Below are 21,572 nucleotides of genomic sequence, written 5' to 3'. Positions count from 1 at the left end.
TTCTTGAAAATGAAACCTGAGCCGCCTGACGGCAGCAACTCCATTTCAGATTTCAGATTAAGAATTCTGTCAGCATTTCTGCAAGAAGCTGACTGGTTTTACCTGACTTCAGGTCTCTTGAATAAAAACCTTGTCATATGAAAGTTTCATTAAATATTGCAAACGTATATGGTGCGGCAGATTGGTGTTACATCAAATACTACAGTGAAAACTGTTGATTTCCCCTTTTCGAATCGCCAACGGCCTCCTCCTCAACTTAGTCCACCGTGTGAATGCTCTGTTGGTACAAATGCCCTTGCCTTTCAGTATCTCCTTACCCTTATCACATCAACTGTGTTAGAACTTTGAACTCTCTCTCTCTCTCTCTCTCTGTATTTTTTTTCATGGATCCTCTGTTTCTCATCCTACTCTCTTTTGCCATCATATCTCCAACTTCATCTTCAACCTCCGACTCGTTGCGTGAAGGTTCATCCCTCTCTATAGAGAAACCTGAAGATGTTCTGGTTTCAGCCGGAGGTGTTTTCACCGCCGGCTTCCATCAAGTTGGAAACAACTCATATTGCTTCGCCATTTGGTTCAACGAGCCATCATCATCGTCACCGGACTCTCACCAGAATCTTACCATAGTTTGGATGGCAAATCGTGACCAACCAGTCAACGGGAAGCGTTCAAAGCTTACACTCCAAAGAACTGGTAATCTCATCTTAACTGATGCTGCTCAATCTCACGTTTGGACCACAACCACCAACTCACTCTCCCCTGCCGGCTTAAGCCTCCACGACTCCGGTAATCTGGTTCTGCATAATCTAAACACGAAGGTTGTTCTATGGCAGAGCTTTGATTCTCCAACTGACACCCTACTTCCACTCCAACCATTCACCAGAACCGCCACCCTTATCTCCACCAGAAGCCATAGCAACTTCTCCTCTGGCTTCTATAAGCTCTTCTTCGATAATGATAACCTTCTCCGGCTACTCTTTGATGGCCCTGAGATTTCTAGTGTCTACTGGCCCAACCCTGCTTATGTGAGCTGGGATAATGCAAGGTCTACTTACAACAGCAGTAGAACTGCCTTGCTTGATTCCTTGGGCAGTTTTGTGTCTTCAGACAATATGACTTTTCTTGCAGCCGATTATGGTGCTAAGTGGCAGAGGAGATTGACTATTGATTTTGATGGAAATGTTCGATTGTATAGTCGGAAAATGCCCGGAGAGAGTTGGGTAGTTTCATGGCAGGCCTTTTCAGACCCTTGTGTGATTCATGGAATTTGTGGAGCTAACAGTGTCTGTAGCTATGATCCTAGTTCTGGTAGGAAATGCTCATGCCTTCCAGGTTATCAGATGCAAAATCATACTGACTGGTCTCTTGGGTGTCAACCGGAGTTTCAGTTCTCTTATGGAGAAGGCGAGTCTCTTTTTCAGCAACTTTCCCAAATTGAGTTCTATGGTTACGATTACAATGAGTACCAAAGTTACAGCTATGGTGATTGCGAGAAAAGATGCTTGGAACTGGATAACTGCAAGGGGTTTCAGTACACATTTGCTTCTGGTGTTTATAATTGTAATCCCAAGACGCAGTTGCTAAGTGGGCACAGGTGGAACACTCAAGGTTACTTCTATCTGAGACTGCCCAAGGCTCACTTCTTCTCTAGCATAGACATGCAGCCCCCGACGAATCTAGGGCTTAGTTGCATGGGAGTAGTAGTTGATCTCAAGAGGGAGTATATTAAAAATCGAGTCAGTAAGCCGGTGAAATTCCTGCTCTGGTTTGCCTGTGGAGTTGGGGTTGTTGAAGTCATTTGCATTATTTTGGTTTGGGGTTTGTTGAGTAGTACATTCTCAAAATCAAATGAGGATATTCATGGCTACCTTCTTACTGCAACGGGGTTCAAAATGTTTAGCTACGCTGAGCTCAAGACTGCAACGCGGGGTTTTAGTGAAGAAGTTGGAAGAGGTGCAGGAGGAGTTGTTTACAAAGGTGTATTGGCTGATCAGCGAGTGGCTGCGATTAAGGTGCTCAATGAAGCTAACCAAGGGGAAGCAGAATTTCTTGCAGAAGCTAGCACTATTGGGAAGGTGAATCATATGAACTTGATAGAGATGTGGGGATATTGCTCAGAGGGAAAGCACAGAATTCTTGTTTATGAGTACATGGAGCATGGTTCCTTGGCACAAAAGTTAGCTTCCAATGTGCTAGATTCGGAGAAGAGGTTTGAGATTGCTGTGGGCACTGCAAAGGGTCTAGCTTATTTGCATGAAGAGTGCTTAGAGTGGGTTTTACATTGTGATGTTAAGCCTCAAAACATATTGCTGGACTCCAATTACCAACCAAAAGTTGCAGATTTTGGCCTCTCCAAGCTACTTAACAGAGACGAGCTCAAGAATTCAAGCTTTTCGAGGATACGAGGAACCAGAGGTTACATTGCTCCGGAGTGGGTGTATAATCTTCCCATTACATCCAAAGTGGATGTGTACAGCTATGGAGTGGTTGTGTTGGAGATGGTGACCGGAAGGAATCCGACAATGGATGTGGAAAGCAGTAATGGTGAGCAAAGAAGACTAACTATGTGGTTGAGGGACAAATTAAATGAAACCGATATTGGTTCCAGGATGGGAGAGATCATAGACCCCTCATTTGCAGGGAAATACGATGTAGAGAAGATGGAGATTCTGCTAAGGGTAGCCCTACATTGTGTGGAAGAAGACAGAGACTCAAGACCAACCATGAGTCAAGTAGTTGAGAGGCTTCTAGTGCACGGCAAAGAGTCTCAGTGACAATGAATTTGTAGTAGAACTTCCAGTGAATGTACTTTCTAGTATTGCTCAAATTGTAAGTCTAGTTCCACCCTTACATAGGTTTTGAATTTGTAAATACTTCATGCATGTTCACCTGTAATGTAATTGTAGTTAAGATATATATAAATCTTTTTAAGAACAGAATTAGTAACATGGGTGTCTGAGCTGCAAGCCTGCAAGTAAGCATGCTTTCATAATCGTAAGCCTTCTATTTTCTCATTTATTCTCGTCTTTGAGTATTCTTGATAAAGTGTTTAATGGTGTTGGTGTTTCAGCGTTCCCAAAACCTAAACGTCGACTTTGGTTTCCAGTCTCCTGTAATCTAATTTGGTTTACTTAGATCACTAGGAATCTGGTGGGTTTCGAATGTAAGATTTTTAATGTGTTGGAAGCCAAACGTTATCTTTTGGAATTATTCAGAGAGTCTGTTATGCACTTCTTTCATTCTTACGAGAAACATCATGATATGTTTATTTTCTTCTCTATTCTTGGTATCTCACAACTGTCTGTCAATGCTACCAACTTCATCCCGTCCTTTAATTAAGGGTTTCTTGGCTGATGGTTTGCTATTTGCTAAAAGTTTTTATATCTGTAGTTTTGCATGTGTTGGTGTACACATGCCGGATTAAGCTTTTATTTATCCTCTTTGTTGGAGTTTATCAAACATATGAAGTCAGATTTTTGTCCCCTCCTTTATTAAATAAATAAATAATTAACTTTAAAAAAAATGCTTTCATAATCGTCATTTGTGGCTTATTGTAATATGATACGAAACACAATGCCTTCGACAATATGTTTTATGACATCAAGCAAGTACTTAACTTTTTAGATAGGATCAACGACGGCAAATGCTTTTTAGATTTAGATACTAATCTGCGTTGGAATCGAATATCTTGTTAAAACGCTTCATCCCCCTTGCCACTCAAGAATAAATCGGATAAGTTAAGATAAACAGAACTTCTATCGCCATATTTTTGGAACAGTTCAGGACCAGTTGACTTCCGAAGCAACTTGATAGTCATTTAGGGCTGCGAATTATTGAAGAAGCTGTTGGAAGTTTGCAGTCGACATCATACATTTATACCATGTTTCCCACTCAGTAGTTTATGTAGATAATATGGTATAAATCCGACGACTTCCGAGCAGCAGCCACACGACTTTAAAATAAATATCAAAGTCTATGCTAATACAATTTTCTCATACGTAATAAGACCTCACAACTAAATGTGTCATTATCCTAAAGAATTCTGCAGACGTATTTTGTGCAGTAGTTCAATTGAAAAGGCACCTCAAAAATTAGGACTAAGAGAAAAAAATTCCGCTGTTTTGGCCTCTCTTTAAAGAATGATAGGTGTATAGATCATTCGACTTCATGAGCTCATGACCCTCGTTATGGTCTTATAATTAGTGCTATTGATTCTGGTGGCCATACTCTTGTATCATGGCTGCTCTGTTTCACATTCTTCTCTTTCTTACAGTTTATTGCCAAATCTCATCTTCGACCACTGACGCTCTGAATAAAGGTTCATCCCTATCAGTAGAGAAACCAGACAATGTTTTAACTTCACCGGATGGAGTTTTCACTGCCGGATTTCACCAAGTCGGCAACAATTCGTTTTGCTTTGCCATTTGGTTCAGTGAGTCATCTGATCACTACAGAAGCAGAACCATAGTGTGGATGGCCAACCGGAACCAACCAGTCAATGGCAGACATTCAAAGCTCTCCCTCCTCAGAACTGGTGATCTCATCTTAACCGACGCTGGTCAGTCCAACGTGTGGTCCACCTCCACTTCTTCATTCTCTCCTGCCAACTTAAGCCTCTACAATTCCGGCAATCTTGTTCTGCAAACTTCGCAACGTGTCATCCTATGGCAGAGCTTTGATTTTCCAACTGATACTCTTCTTCCAAGCCAACTACTCACCAGAAACACAATCCTTGTCTCCATGAGAAGCCCCAGCAATTACTCCTCTGGCTTCTACAAGCTCTTCTTCGACGATGACAACCTTCTCCGTCTACTCTTCGACGGACTTGAGATTTCAAGTGTGTATTGGTTCGAGCCGTGGCTCACAGGCCAATCCGCCGGAAGGTCCACAGACAACAGCAGTAGGGTTGCAGTTATGGATTCCCTTGGCAATTTTACTTCTTCAGACAAATATACTTTGATCGCTTCCGATTATGGTACAGCTTCTCAGAGACGGCTGACAATTGATTGTGATGGGAACGTTCGGCTGCGCAGCCGGTCCAAACCCGGAGACAGATGGAATGTGACAGGGCAGATCATTCAAGATCCTTGTAAGATTCATGGGGTTTGTGGCCCTAATAGTGTGTGCCGCTATGAGCCTAGTACCGGAAGAGAATGTTCTTGCATTCCTGGTTACAAAATGACGTACCATACTGACTGGTATTATGGTTGTGAACCTGAGTTCAGTTACACTTGCACCAGAAATGAGTCCACCTTCTTCAAGCTTTCAAAGCTCGAGTTTTTCGGGTATGATTACGGATACTTCACCAACTACACATTCAGGGAGTGTGAGGATCTTTGTTTGCGGCTGTGTAACTGCAAAGGGTTCCAATACTCTCTGATTCCAAGCCTTCATATTGGTTCCTATAGCTGTTATCCGAAAACGGTGTTGCTCAATGGTTACACTTCTCCTAGCTTCTTCGGAGACTTGTATTTGAGAGTGCCAAAGATGCATCTGTCAGCTTATGGATTGCCACAAGAAGACTATAGCTTGAGTTGCTTAGAAAAGGTGATTGAGCTAGATAGGACCTATGAGAAGAGCCGTGTATCTAGTCTAGTCAAATTTTTGCTTTGGTTTGCCTGTGGAGTTGGAGGGTTTGAGATTATTTGTATACTTTTGATTTTGGGTGTGATAACTCGAAATCGGAGAGATTCCAATGAGGATAAGTACGGTTACCATCTTGCTGCAACTGGATTCAAGAGGTTTAGCTACTCTGAGCTCAAGAAGGCGACAAAGGGTTTTAGTGAAGAAATTGGAAGAGGAGCTGGAGGTGTTGTTTACAAAGCTGTGTTGGTTGATCATCGAGTTGCTGCGATCAAGATGCTTAATGAGACTAACCAAGGAGAAGGCCAGTTTCTAGCAGAAGCAAACACAATTGGGAGGTTGAATCATATGAATCTGATAGAAATGTGGGGATATTGCTCAGAGGGAAAGCACAGGCTACTTGTATATGAGTACATGGAGAATGGTTCCTTGGCACAAAAGTTGGCTTCCAATGAGCTATATTGGGAGAAGAGGTTTGAGATTGCTCTAGGCACTGCAAAGGGCCTAGCTTATTTGCATGAAGAATGTTTGGAGTGGGTTTTACACTGTGATGTTAAGCCTCAAAACATATTGCTGGACTCCAATTACCAACCAAAAGTTGCAGATTTTGGCCTCTCCAAGCTACTTAACAGAGATGACCTCAAGAAATGGAGCTTTTCGAAGATAAGAGGAACTAGAGGTTACATTGCTCCGGAGTGGGTTTACAATTTGCCAATCACATCCAAAGTGGACGTGTACAGCTATGGGGTTGTGGTCATGGAGATGGTGACCGGAAAGAACCCGCTAAAGCCTGATGTGGATTCGATTGACGGCGAGCACAGAAGACTGATCATGTGGGTGAGGGAGAAACTACTTAATGGAACTTCAGCTAGTGAGATTGAAGCTCGGATAGGAGAAGTCATAGACCCTTCGTTTGCAGGTGAATATGATGTTAAGAAGATGGCGATTCTATTGGAAGTAGCTTTACGTTGCGTAGAAGAAGACAGGGACAAAAGACCAACGATGAGCCAAGTCGTTGAGATGCTTGTGCTGCTTGACAAAGACCAAGAGCATTAGTTGGCTCATTTGGCCGCATCATCCTGTAACTAAAAAACTATTGTACAAATAATGTGCGTGTATTTTATTGATGGCGTAACCGATCGAAAGTCATGCTTACATATACCTAATAGACTACAGAGGCAGAGGTACCAAATTACCAACATAAAAACTGCAAAAAAGAAATTAAAAAAAGAGAGGAAGATGTTGAAGTATGCATTTGAGTTGAGACTTTAATCGGATACTATAATTTAAGTTTCCATAGAAAATATAAAATCATGAGAATTATAATTCAATTAATTTAAATTCTATCAATTGAGAATTTCATTATTTGGATTACATGATGTAGAATTTTTAAAATAACAAGAATTAAGGCCATTTGGAAGGGGGTGATTTTAGTTGCACCCCATTTCTTACTATTTATACCTCCATCAAAAACATTTCTCCCCACATTTCCCAATTTTGCCCATTTCATATTTTTATGTGCACCTTTGTTCTATTTTAGTATGATATGATATTTTTTTCAAATTTGACAAATTTTCCCCTTTTGAAATTTCAAAATCTCTGTGCATTCGATCATATAGAAACCAAAATAAATTTGAAAAGCTCATTGAAACATTATTATTTTTTAGAACACCTTTATATTGTGGGCTCTCTAAATGTCTTTGAATCTATAATTAAAAATATATGTTGATGGAGAATAATAGTTAGCCGAGGAAACATAATATATACACTGATTGAATCAGTTACTGTCACGACCCCGAAATTTCGAGTATGAAACACGAAATAGAAATCATCTTATCGTCACAGCGTATCATTACTGAGTTCACAAAACATCTCAGTCGAATTGGTCATTAAAAAACTAATTTATAATTCAAGCATTATATCAAATGGAAATGTAAAATCCTCTCAATCCTCACCACAAAATAAAATAAGGAAACTTTGAAGTCTTCAGAGTAGTCCGTTAATTCTGCTAATCCACACCTGCAGAACTATCCCCTACACCATCGAATAAGTGCATCGGGATTGTAAACACAAACTCGGTAAGCTTTGCAGTTCGTATGAGTAAAATAACAATATAACTCACATATAAATATAAAAGAAAAATACTGAAAACATTTAATTATAAATGTACTCATGAGTCGTTGGACGACCCGTCTGGTTGTCCAATAATATTTGAAAATATAAGTGCTCATGAGAAATCGGGCACCCATTTGTTTACCCAAATACATTTTATAACACGGGTACTCATGAGACCCAGGTACTCATCTATTACACTTCATGCAGTACGCCGCCAGACAATGGGCAACCATCTGTTACCCAATATCCAAAAATATGGGTACTCATAAGCTGATAACCCATTTGTTACCTCTCATGCCAATACACAGGCAGACAGACTAGAGCTCTAACTGAATCGTAATCGTCGCCCGGCCAAGGCTAGGTTCTGACATGCCAACACGTCCGAAGACAGGTCCGAAGACATAAAAACGTTTTAACACAACTCAAGTTAAAACCACGTACAATACATTCCTCACATGTTATTGTACAAAAAAACAAGTTATTCATGCTTAAATAAAATAAATATTAGTGTGATAAATAAACTCAGTTGGATATAGAAATGTGATAGTATATGATCTAGCAATTCATATATATGTATTGATTTTACCATTTATACACATATACAACCCACTACACCATATACATATCATAATTTGATCTTTTGAAATAAAATGTAACTATGAATCACCACCAAGGGTAGACTCATCGTTGTGAGTTTTACTCACCTTATATTCCTGAGCGTAATTTTCACAATTCCGAAAGCGAATCCTCTACTTGTTGTGTCGATCACCTAGATTGGATAAGAAGTGATTAGAAACGTTACGTAAAGCCTCAAATGCCGAATCAGTACTAATGTTTTACTGTTCAGCATTTTTTTGTCTTTACGAAATTATTGTTCACGTAAATACTATTCATGTATTATTATTCATGCACATACTATTTACGTATTACTTCTTATGTATGTACTATTTATGTATTACTTCTCATGTACGTATTGTTTACATATTACTTCTCACGTACGTACTGTTTACATATTACTTCTCATGTACGTTTTGTCTACGTATTACTAATTCAGTAAATAATAATCATTGATTTACCTTTCAGAAATTATTTTTACAATTATTGTACGTAAATTACTTTTACATTTTACTGTATGTAAAATACTTTTTACATTTACTGTACGTAAATTACTTTTTATATTTACCGTACATAAATCACTTTTTATAAAAACTTACTGTTTAAGAAATCATTGTTCACGCGCCACCTCCGGCAGCCACGCGTGAGGCCCACGCGCCAATTTCAAAACCTGCACGTAGCTCGCCCACCGCCGCCCAAAACCAGTCTTTGCCCCTCCTCCACCCTTCCCACGGTCCTAAGCCACCACTACATCACTCCACTTGCGCTCACGCGCTGCTCCACCACCTCCGACCACAACCACCAAATCAACACACATTCAACATGAGAAATCAAGAGCAAGAGGTGGAGATCACAACCATACCTTTGCCTTGTCTAGAACCGGCCGCAATCGCCGCCGCGAAGTATTGGATCGAGGGGGAGAGATCGACGGAGTTGTAGCTCGATTCGAGCCTCACCGCCGGTGGAATCACGTCGAGGGGGAAGAGAGAGGGCTCGCCAACGTGCCTCCGAGCTCCTGCGACGCCGGTGACGTCGAGATCGACGGAGCCGAGAATGTGCTCCATCGACGCTGCTCGATCTCCGCCTAGGGTGCGTCGCCGTCACTATCGGTCGAAGCGTCGTGGCCGTGCAGTTCCAATGACACCGACAGTGTCGAGCACGGTGGCCGGTGGAGAGAGATCGCCCACAGAGAGAGAAAAGGAGAGAGGGTTGGGGAGAGAGAGAGAGAGAGAGAGAGAGGAGGAGTGCTACGGGGTGAGGGTTTCCAAAATTGAAAACCCTAGCTCCAAAAAAATTCCCTTTTATACCTTTTTTTCAAAATCAAAAATTAACTTCTATCGCTAATAACTTTCATGTACGATGTCTGATTAGAACGCGTGATATGTCCACAAAATCGTATCGACGAGCTCTACAACTTTCGTGAAGGAAGTTTTCGGAAAAGAGTGACGGAGTAAAAGTCGACTATAGCGTCGCGGAAACGTAACGTTTTTCAAATTTAGATTTCCGAAGACGGTTCCGTTTTCGATTTGACATAGTCGTGAAGCGAAAAATACTTGATTTAATAAATTTACGAAGTTTATACATTTCTACGAATTCATACAAATTGAACCCGTAAAATCGGATTATTACAGTTACGATTTCTAAATGAATGCTCTACCCATTTGTTAAACCGGCATGAAGTCATATTGAATTAGAATGGAGGTATTGATAGAAATAAAAAGGGGCAAAATGGAAGATTTTAAGAAAAAAAGTTAGATGAAGGTACAAATAGCAATTGGGGAGGTCACCAATTGGAATAATTGAGAAAAAAAAAACACTTATTTCTAATAGAATCAAGTGGCGAATCTCCATCTTAATTTTCCTGAATTTTTTTCCCATAGGAATTGCAATTTTCACATAATTCTAATCTAAATATAAAACTTTAAGGAAATGAATCCTGAAATATAAAATTTTATTTAAATTCCAAAGAACTTACGGCTAGCCAAACACACACCGTAAGTTGCATGATAGTCAGAAAACAAAACTTTAGAATCTGAAACTTGCAAAGCCCAAATATGGGTTGTGTCACTTGTGTGAGGAATGCATGGGGTCATGAGCCCAAATAAAAAGCCTACATATCAATTTTCTGTTACAAAAATCTGTTTATTTTTCTCTGTATTGTGTCCTTAGAATGAGCCCATTAAGCATCTTACTGACGTGTCATCCTCTTCTTGGAGTAAACATGCCTAATTCAAGCAATTACATGAACGATGTGTTGACCAAACAAATCTATGATTTGACAAGCATTGCGATTTATACCTTCAAATGGCCAAACTGACTAGGCTTCCCCGCTTGTTGGTCAGCTTAGATAGGCGCCCACAGTAGAGAATGCATGCGTTGAAAACTTATATCATACTTAATGTAATATGATCTTCATTTAAGACCAAGCATACGTACGCTGTTAGTGCGATTCACTTTAGCTATTTTAGCATGATTGACTTCGTAAATCACGGGAGTAATTAACGGAGGAAATCAAGGCAACAATTGTCATCAAAAGTACTTTAGTTAGCTTATATATGTCAGTTTGATGTTGTATAGAACGAATCAAGTGATCAAGTAATATAACCAAGTTATTCAATTTGGTATCAGAGCCATGCTCTGTTTTTACCTGGGTTTGTTGTTTGTAGTTTTTTGGTGCTAAGCCGCCGAGCTTGCTGCCTTGGAGCACACACCGCCGACAACGTCAGCAATCTTGCAACTCGGCGACGTCACCTCCCTTCCTCGGAGTGGTCTCCCACAACAACGAAACCAGTCGGAATACCCGACCGTTCCCCGGCAGAGTCGACTCCGACGAGCGCCGATCTCCCCGTTGCTGCAGACCTTTCCACCGGCGGCATCTTCTCGACACCGTTCTCCTCCATGCGTGCCAAGCCAAACCCAGGTCTGTTTCTTCCGCCGCGCCTTTCATCGCCTATCGGTGTCAAGGACACCAACTCCAGCTACCATCATCAGATCATCATCATCACCATTCGATTCAGTCCGTCCCTTCGATCAAGCCTCGATCCGAATCGGTTCTTCGCCGATCAAAAACCCGCTCGTCACCCGAAGTCGTTCCTCCGCTGTTAGACCAGCAGCTGTTGCACCAACTCGATCGGGTTTGCCTCGCCGTCGTAGATCTCCAGCCGCGAACTCTTCACCACCGCGAACTCACCATCGCCGCGCTCTGCATCTCTCAAGTCGCCGAAGTTTTTAAGAATCGAATCGCCAACCATCAAATCTTGAACCCACTCACATTAATCACCATGCTCTTTGGCCCTTCTGATCCCATCTCCTCGTTCTGATTCTCGACTTGGATACAGTTCCTAATCTTGAAACAGGAGACGGAGGTTTCAACTCCCAAACAGGACTCGACCCGACCCGATCCATATTCGAGCAGCCCGGCCCTAATTCGAGCAGCCCGGCCCAGATTCGAGCAGCTCAGTCAACTCAACCTGACCCGGTCAGCTCAACCCGACCCGGTCCGGTTATCTTGAGTCAGTACCAGTGCACCGACAGTGCCAATGCACCAGCGACATATTGTTCTCCCTTTCTCGCGTTTGTTTGCTGTCTAAATCCCTGATTTTTTACATTATTCAATGGGTTCCTCCATCGTTGGCCGCGGTCAAATTGGTATGGCTCTTAATATTTCTCACTCTGTTAGTTTTGATACATGGATTATTGATTCTGGTGCATCTGATCATATGACTTATGACCGATCTTATTTCACCGTATTGTCTCATCCACCCGTACCATATGTTACTAATGCTAATGGTGAGGCATTCCCAGTGTTAGGGACTGGGTCTGTTCGTATTACTCCTACCATAGAGCTTCACAATGTACTCTATGTACCTGCTTTATCTCATCATTTGATATATGTTCCCCAATTAAATGCTGACGCTCATTGTTCTGTGACATTTTTTCCTATGTATGTGATCTTTCAGGATCTTCTCACCGGACGGGCAATTGGTCGGGAGTATCTGAAGGGCCGGTTGTTTCATCTGGATCTGACATACGCAGGGGAAAAACCAGGGGGACAGTCTCGGATCGCTTTACTCTCCACTTCTGACAAGTTAAGTGAAGTTTGGTTATGGCATCGTCGCTTAGGGCATCCATCTTTTAGTGTTATGAAAAAATCAATGCCTACTTTATTTATTAGTGTGGACGAGTCTTATTTGTGTTGTGAGACATGTGTTTTGGGCAAGAGTCATCGATCTACTTATTCCCCTAATACTTCTACTAAAAGTTTTCTTCTTTTTGAATTAATTCATTCTGATGTTTGGGGGCCCTCTAAAGAGTCTACTGTGTCAGGAATGCGATATTTTGTGTCATTTATTGATGATTGCACACGTCTTTCATGGATTGTTCTTCTTAAAAATAAAAATAAGGTTTTTTCAGCCTTTCGTGCCTTCCATACCTCTGTCCAAACACAATATAATGCTACCATTCGAGTTCTTCGTTCTGATAATGGGGGGAATATGTGAATCATGTCTTTCAGGAGTTCTTTAACACACACGGGATTGTTCATCAAACAACGTGTCCTTACACACCTGAGCAAAATGGGGTTTCTGAAAGAAAAAATTGTCATTTACTTGATATGGCTCGGTGTATTCTTTTTAGTGCCCACATGCCTAAATACCTTTGGGGTGATGCTGTCATTACTTCCGCCCACCTTATTAATCATCTTCCATCTCGTGTCCTTCAAGGGAAAGTTCCCTATGAGGTACTTGCATCTCATGTTAAAATACCATCTTTTCATAATCTTCCTGCCCGTGTTTTCGGTTGTGTTGATTTTGTTCATCTTCCGCAACATCAGCGTTCTAAGTTAGATGCCCGAGCAGTTAAATGTGTGTTTGTTGGGTACGGAAGCCATCAGAAAGGGTACCGGTGCTATCATCCCCCTACTCGGAAGTACTATGTCACTATAGATGTTACCTTTTTTGAGGACATGAGTTATTTTTCCTCTTCTGATACTGCTCTTCAGGGGGAGAATTCATATTTTGAAGAGTTGTATCATGGAGAGGGGGAGACAAATGAGCCAGTCGATATGGTAACAGGTTCCGTTGAGATTACCAAGGTATCAGCCACACAGGCACCACCGGAGGTCGTCACTCAAGAGATTCAGACACCAGAACCTGACAACACAACTGCCCCTCATGTATCGCGTACTACTGTTTATACCCCTGACCAATGCTCTCCTGGTACAGAAGATCACTCATCTGAGGTTAGTCATTCTATTCAGGCTAATCGTAGACAATATGTTTTGCCAAATAGGTCTACTCGAGGTAAACCAACAAAAAAATATGAACCTACCCTTCAGACTAAAGCCAAGTATCCGGTAGCCAATTTCATATCTACCAAAAGGTTATCTAAGTCATATGAGTCATTTGTGAATCAAATATCTACTGTATCAGTACCTAACAAAGTGCAGGATGCATTGGGAGATCTAAAATGGAGGAAAGCAATGGAAGAAAAGATGGAAGCATTACAAAAGAACAATACTTGGGAGCTTGTACCTCCACCATATGGCAAGAAGACTGTAGGATGTCGATGGGTGTTTACAGTGAAGCACAATCCAGATGGGTCCGTAAGCCAGTATAAAGCACGCCTAGTAGCAAAGGGGTTCACACAGACATATGGCATAGACTATGATGAGACATTTGCACATGTTGCAAAGATAAACACTATCCGGGTATTGCTCTCTATCGCTGCTAACTTGAACTGGCCACTTAGGCAGTTTGATGTTAAGAATGCATTCCTTCATGGAGAACTAACAGAGGAAGTATACATGGATCTTCCGCCTGGATATGTGGCAGCTTCTCCCGATAACTTTGTATGCAGATTGAGGAAGTCTTTATATGGTCTTAAACAGTCTCCTCGTGCTTGGTTTGGAAGATTCTCACAATTTATGAGGAAAATTGGCTACACGCAGAGTAATTCAGACCACACATTATTTCTCAAACACCAACAAGGGAAGGTAACAGCCCTAATCATATATGTTGACGATATGGTAGTTACTGGTAATGATACTATTGAGGTGGACAGATTACAAAAGCAGCTAGCCACAGAGTTTGAGATGAAGGACCTAGGTACACTCAAGTACTTCTTGGGTATTGAGGTAGCCCGGGGAAGTGATGGTATCTATCTGTGTCAGATGAAGTACATCCTTGATCTACTAACAGAGACAGGTATGTTAGATTGCACTCCAAGTGATACTCCTATTGAGCAGAACCATCGGTTAGCAGAGTACCCAGATCAAGTGCCCACTGATAAAACTCGTTATCAGAGGCTAGTTGGACGTCTGATTTATTTGTCACATACCAGGCCAGATGTTGCATATGCAGTAAGTGTAGTGAGTCAGTTCATGCATAATCCGAGTGTGGATCACATGGATGCTGTTATGAGGATTTTGAGGTACTTGAAGTCAGCTCCAGGGATAGGAGTAATGTTTTCTAATCACAACAATATCCTTGAGATTTGTGGCTTCACAGATGCAGACTGGGCTGGAAATATTACCGATTGGAGGTCCACATCAGGATACTTTACCTTTGTTGGAGGCAATCTTGTTACGTGGAGGAGTAAGAAACAAAATGTGGTAGCTCGATCTAGTGCTGAAGCAGAATACAGAGGTATGGCTCAGGGAGTGTGTGAATTGTTATGGCTTAGAAATTTGCTACAAGATTTTGATATTAAGCCTAAGAGTGCTATGCAGCTGTACTGTGACAACAAGGCAGCTATTGATATTTCACATAATCTTGTGCAACATGATCGTACAAAACATGTGGAGGTTGATCGTCACTTTATAAAGGAGAAGCTAGACGCGAAGGTCATTAGTTTTCCTTTTGTTCCTACAGAAGAGCAACTTGCCGATATGCTCACAAAAGGAGTGTCTAAACAGGCTTTTTATGACGCACTTAGCAAGTTGGGCATGGTTGATGTATATGCGCCAACTTGAGGGGGAGTGTTAGTGCGATTCACTTTAGCTACTTTAGCATGATTGACTCCGTAAATCACGGGAGTGATTCACGGAGGAAATCAAGGCAACAATTGTCATCAAAAGTACTTTAGTTAGCTTATATATGTCAGTTTGATGTTGTATAGAACGAATCAAGTGATCAAGTAATATAACCAAATTATTCAATTTACGCTTCATGGAAGCTAGCTGCACTAACTTTAATTTCCTTATATCTCTTACTGTCGAGTTGCATTGTTATATTGCATTACATTTTGGCTTGCAGTGCATGGCGCAATTGAGAAGTTCAACCAAACTCATGGACAGGGTTCCGTTTCCTTGAGTAGTTCTTGTTTTGTCCCTTATTATTCCATTTAGATCATCTGCAGCTTTTAATTTGAGCATGGAATCCTCTCTTTCAGTAAAAAAACGAAATCAAACATTGATGTCCCCAGACGGCGTATTTACTGCTGGCTTTTTTCCGGTCGGTGAAAATGCATTTTGCTTCGGAATATGGTTCTCGGAGCCATCAACCAGTACTCATAACCTCACCGTGGCGTGGATAGCAAATCGTGACGAGCCTGTCAATGGTCAACGCTCCAAGCTCACCCTGCACAAGAATGGAAGCCTTATTCTCTCCGACCTCAACCGGTTCACGGTGTGGTCCTCCAACACAGCTTCAAAGTTCAAACTCGTCGATGCACTTGCACCTCAGAAACACCGGCAATCTTGTTCTCCTTGCTGCGAGGAACGACGTCGTTTGTGGGAAAGCTTTGCTTCACCGACGGACACACTTTTGCCTCAGCAACTGTTCACAAGAAACACACAGCTCATTTCCTCAAGAAGCGTCACCAACTAGCTATTCCTCTGGCTACTACTCATTTTACTTCGACAAAGACAACACTCTTCGTAATCTCTACAATGGCCCCGATGTTTCAAGCATTTTTTGGCCCGATCCATGGCTTCTGAGAGTTATCAAGCTGGAAGATCCTCATATAACAACACTCGTATTGCAACTTTTGACAGCTTGGGAAATTTCAGTTCATCAGATAATTTAATTGTTTCGACAATTGATTACGGTGCAAAATTGCAGCGAATATTCAGGATGGATCCAGATGGTAATCTCCGAAGTTACAGTCGAAAGGGGCTAGGAGATAAATGGATGTTACATGGGAAGCATTTTTACAACCATGTAAAACTCATGGTCTTTGCGGAGCTAATAGCTATTGCAGCTATATTCCTAGTACAGGTAGGAAATGCTCATGTCTGCCGGGTTATGTAATGATCCTGAATACCGATTAGTCCTATGGGTGCAAACCGGCTGGTTTTAGCCTGTCATGCAAGAGTAATGCAGAGGAAGAGTTTGGTTTCGTTCATCTTCCACGTATTGAAATGTATGGGTATGATTACTCCATCTATAGCAATTACACATTAGATCAATGCAAAAGTTTGTGCATGGACTTGTGCAACTGTACTGGCTTCCACCACAAGTTTTTTAATGGTCAGTATCAGTGTTATCCAAAGGCGCAATTGCGAAATGGGTTCCGGTCGCCTGGTTTTGTTGGGGACCTATATGTGAAGCTACCGAAAGGCCTCCTCAATGCTGCCTTTAGAGATCCCAACAACATGTGCTCAGCCAAACTTACAGCAAAGCTTGACAGAACATATGCAAGAAGTGATCCCAATAGATCGATCCTGTTTATACTTATATTCGCAATCGCTTTGGGAGGAGTGGAGGTTGTTTGCATCTTTATTGTGTGGTTTTTTGTGACAAGAAGAAGCAACGGAGATAAAAGAGATTCAGAATTGGAAGTACTTGCTCAAGCTGCCAGTGGATTCCGAAGGTTTACTTACTCCGAGTTGAAGAAGGCCACAAAAGGTCTCAAAGAAGAGGTTGGCAGAGGAGGAGGAGGAATTGTGTACAAAGGCATATTATCGGATCAACGAGTTGCAGCGATCAAGCAACTGAATGATTGTAATCAAGTAGAAGCTGAGTTCCTTGGTGAGGTGAGCCTTCTTGGTAAGCTCTACCATATGAACTTGATAGAGATGTGGGGTTATTGCATGGAAAACAAGCATAGACTTGTGGTGTACGAGTGAATGGAGCATGGTTCCTTGGAGAAAAGCTTGTCTTCCAATATGCTTGATCGGAAGAAGAGGTATGAAATTGCTCTAGGGACCAATGTTTTAAAACGCTAAGGCGTACCTCAATGCATTTTTCCGAGAACATAGAGACTTAAGGCGTAAGACGTAAAAGGCGTAAACCTTGCGACATAAGAATAATAAATAAACCTATTTAAATGTAACTATTATTCTTATACATATTACTTGAAGAATAGCTTATAAAACATTACAATTGTTATGCATACATATATTAAGTAAAGTAGCAAAAGTCTAGAACCATACAATTCAAAAAGTTTACCAACATAACTTGATCTACTGTAAGCCCCAGAATTATTGACGAGCTAAGTTGAGATTGTATGATGATTATTTTACGATCTCAGTGATTAATTCAGTAAATGCTAGAGAATATTATTTGTGAGTTTCGATTAAGTGAACCTGTTGATTAAAGAACATGATATTAAAGTATACGTTACGACGAGAACGTAGAAATTTTCGGAGAATTTTCTGGGTTCCAGAGTTAATATAATATTATTTCCTAAGGTTTGGAAATATAAGGAATGTATTTGGAAAATGGGAATTAGTTACGGTGTGATCTTGGCCGTAGAAATTGATCAATTAAATCCTAGCCATTGGATCAGTAAATTGGCTATGATTAATATTGGAAAGAAAAACAAAAGGCTTCATTTTATCCCAAAAACATATTGAACTCCCGACCTCATTCCTCTGCACCCAACGACCGAGCGACTTCCCGAAGTGATTCCACCGCCAGCGCACTGGTCGCGTTGTGACCTCCTCTTCACCGCCGTCCTCTCCATGTCGTGCCTCGACCCACCGTCATCGGAGAAGGGAAAGTCAAAGAGGGGAAGCATTGATTGTTCTGGGTTTCCTTCTGATGATTTGCAGCGTTTTCCGACGTCTCCAACCACCGATTGGGTTGTTCTCGGTATAGATTCTCATCTCCACTTCATGATCTACGTGTTAGTTTATCGAATTGATGAAGTTTTGATCTCTTTGGAGTCTGCGATGCGGCTCATCTCCTGTTTTTTAGCCTTGGTGTGCGTTTTTTGAGCCATAGTGGAACGCTTTTTGCGCCTCTACGCATTTCTTAGAAAGACAAGGTGTTTTCAACTAAGTCTCGAGTTTTTTAAGCCTCAGATGAACCCTGAGGCGAGTTTTTAAAAAATATTACTAGGGACAGCAAAAGGCCTTGCGTATCTACACGAAGAGTGCTTTGAGTGGGTTTTACACTGTGATGTTAAGCCTTAGAACATACTCTTGGACTCCGATTACAATCCAAAGGTTGCGGATTTCAGGTTGTCAAAGCTATTAAACATTTAAACAGAAGTGAGCACACCAGCTCAAACTTCTCGATGATTAGAGGAACCAGAGGTTACATGGCTCCTCAGTGGGTGACCAACATGCCCATCACTTCCAAAGTGGATGTATACAGTTAAGGGATTGTTGTATTAGAGATGCTCACCGGAAAGAACCCAACTGAAAGTAATGTTCAATGGGTTGAAGGTGGAGACGAAACGCCCAAGAAAATGATGGTACAATTGGTGATGGAAAAAATGAATGGAGATTTTCAAGATGTAGAGACCAAGATGTAGAGACCAAGATGGGAGATGATCATGACGAGGCCAAGCTGGAAATTCTGGTTAAGGTGGCGCTTCAGTGCATAAAGGAAGACAGAAATGCAAGACCCTCAACGAGTCAAGTTGTTGAAATGCTTCTACATCGTGATTTTTAGGGATTGCCTGATCACATGGAGCTGAATATATGTTCAGCTCCATAGCCATCAACTTGAAAGAAGTTGTTGCCCAATTTATAACTCATAGGCATTTAGCTGATCTTAGTTTCATTGTTGCTTCCAGTTTCAATTTTCTTCAATTCAAAGTCTGATTGGATACATTTGCTCATCATGTGTCCATTTCTGTATTAAAACATAAACACAAGCTGATTGTTAACATTTCCAGATTTTGATCCACCCAGGAGGCAAGGACCGAGCCACACTTTTTATGTCAACGAAACCAAAAGCTTGTTACTTCTCTTCTGTACACTACAAAAATTATTCCGACCGCTACTTTTAACATACAAAAACAAATAGAACAAAAATTTAATAACGGGGAGTTTAATTTATCTTGGCTGCCCAACTCGAACGTTTTTGGGTTGGACTAAACTCTGATCACCATCTTGATTAATAGATTTTAATCCTAGGGCTGATACTTCTCTCTATCTCGCTTACTGGGGATGTACTACTACATATTGCATTATTGCTAATCCCAATCCGCTTTACAACTGCGTTTCTAATGGCTGCTTCAGTGTGCATCATTCATCCCTTTGTGCCTGTAGAACGAGAATCTGAAAAACAATAAGAATGCAGACACGTGTATAAATAAAATATAATTTATTGAATATCAAACGCGGGGTTACAATCTTTGTGAACTCCTATGATTCTATCTCCGCATATGACTTGGCTCAAGGGTGACGTGCACTTGTTCTTAAGAATTTGAGTATGATTTGGATTTGGATTTGATGAAGAACGAGCGATTTGGCCGCTTGATGATTCTTTGTGGACTTGAGTTTGAATTTGGATTTGATGAAGAACGAGCGATTTGGCCGCTTGATGATTCTTCGTGGACTTGAGTTTGGATTTGGATTTGATGAAGAACGGGCGATTTGGTGGCTTGACGATTCTTCGTGAACTTGATGATCTTCGTGGATTTGAGAGACTTCGGGATTTGTCAGAGTGATCTTACTCAAGTGATTTTCTCTCTTCTTCTCCAGTCCTCTCTCTTCATGTTGAAGGGGGTATTTATAGTGTCAAGATTTCTATTTTGTAGAATATTTTAATGACACTAAAATAATAAATTTCTTTAATTGTATAATTAAATCAATATGTATTTTCTGATTAATTCAAAATTAGTTATTCTCATAACTAAATTAAACAGAAAATAATTGATTTAATTATAGTCGTTAAAGAATTTATTAATTTAATCAAATCTCCGATTACCATTTCGAATCGTCAATGACATACAATTTTCGATTTAAGTCGGAATCACGTAGCTTTGATTACGATCATCCGTTTATATGCTGACACAAGTTTTATTCGCATCCGCACCAATTTTTTTGACTTTTGGCCACGTGTGCAATTTTGTCGGACTCTTGGTCGATTTAATTTTTTAACGAAGATAATTTACTTCATTAAATTTCATATGTCTACAAATGCCCCCACTTCAAGTCGAGCTGCAGATTTGTCGTCGTCACATGCCGGAAGCGCAGCTTGAAGTATGTACTTGATCTTGAGAATTTGTGGAGTTGCTACATGTGATCAGAAGAAACTCATGATCAGGCATACTAGTGATAGAGTCCCAGAGTTTTGCCCTCACCACGTGTCCACCAGAAAAATTTGGCACCTTGAATACTTTCGGTATTCAAAACCATTTAGAGATGCCCCTTGAATCATCAAAGTAGCAAAGTAGTCTTTGGCTTTTGAAAGCATCTGACAGGAAAGCATCAAAATATTTTTTTATTTATTAGAAAGTCATCTCCACTTTCTTTCTCTTTATGCTTTCTCAAACCCTCTATCACGTTCTACTTCTATATGAAACCAACTTTTAGTCTTAATCTTCTAAGTGTTCTCTTTATAAATACATGTACCATTCTTGCCTGAACCATCACACATTGACACTGCTTCATTTATATTTCACGCCGTATATCATCTTGAGCAGCCTTGTAAGGGAGCATAGTGTCCTCAGCAGCAGCCTTGTAAGAGAGCATGGTGTCCTCAGCAACAACCTTCCTCTCCTCCGCCGCCTTGAACTCCGCCAAGTAGCAGTGGTAGTCCTTTGTTCCGAATTTACTATTTTCCCCAAACATGACTGTGTTGTTCACTCTTTTCCTAGCTACATTAGCTACTAGTTGTCCATTGGAGCTCCTGATATTGCATTTTCGCCTCCGGAAACAACATTTGGTTCACTTCGTCGTCCACTTCACCAACAAGGACATCTCCGCTCAGATCATCTCCGCCACCATTTCCGGCGACCTCGTCCTCGCCTCCGCCTATTCTCATGAGCGCCTCCGCTACGGCTTCAGCATCGGCCTCACCAACTACGCCGCCGCCTACTGCACCGGCCTCCTCCTTGCCCGCCGCACTCTCAAGAAGCTC

At 41.2% G+C, this 21,572-nt stretch overlaps 2 protein-coding genes and 2 pseudogenes across 2 annotated transcripts; all 4 read left to right on the top strand.

Moving 5' to 3' along the window:
* The first annotated feature begins 22 nt into the window (after window positions 1–22).
* LOC126785230 (putative receptor protein kinase ZmPK1) lies at window positions 23–2,784 on the top strand. The gene has a single exon (XM_050510852.1). The coding sequence runs from the start codon at window positions 273–275 to the stop codon at window positions 2,772–2,774; it is 2,502 nt and encodes an 833-aa protein (XP_050366809.1). The 5' UTR covers window positions 23–272; the 3' UTR covers window positions 2,775–2,784.
* Window positions 2,785–4,110: 1,326 nt separating this feature from the next.
* Window positions 4,111–6,739, top strand: LOC126785231 (putative receptor protein kinase ZmPK1). Its single transcript, XM_050510853.1, has one exon. It carries the CDS (start codon window positions 4,237–4,239, stop codon window positions 6,637–6,639), a length of 2,403 nt encoding a protein of 800 aa, XP_050366810.1. The 5' UTR covers window positions 4,111–4,236; the 3' UTR covers window positions 6,640–6,739.
* Window positions 6,740–11,927: 5,188 nt separating this feature from the next.
* Window positions 11,928–17,380, top strand: LOC126784276 (putative receptor protein kinase ZmPK1; annotated as a pseudogene).
* LOC126784275 (putative receptor protein kinase ZmPK1) lies at window positions 17,381–19,154 on the top strand (annotated as a pseudogene).
* The last annotated feature ends 2,418 nt before the right edge of the window (window positions 19,155–21,572 follow it).

The sequence above is a fragment of the Argentina anserina genome, chromosome 2 (genome assembly GCF_933775445.1).
Source record: "Argentina anserina chromosome 2, drPotAnse1.1, whole genome shotgun sequence".
In the NCBI taxonomy this organism is placed as follows: Eukaryota; Viridiplantae; Streptophyta; class Magnoliopsida; order Rosales; family Rosaceae; genus Argentina; species Argentina anserina.
This window is presented reverse-complemented; position numbering and strand designations above follow the sequence as displayed.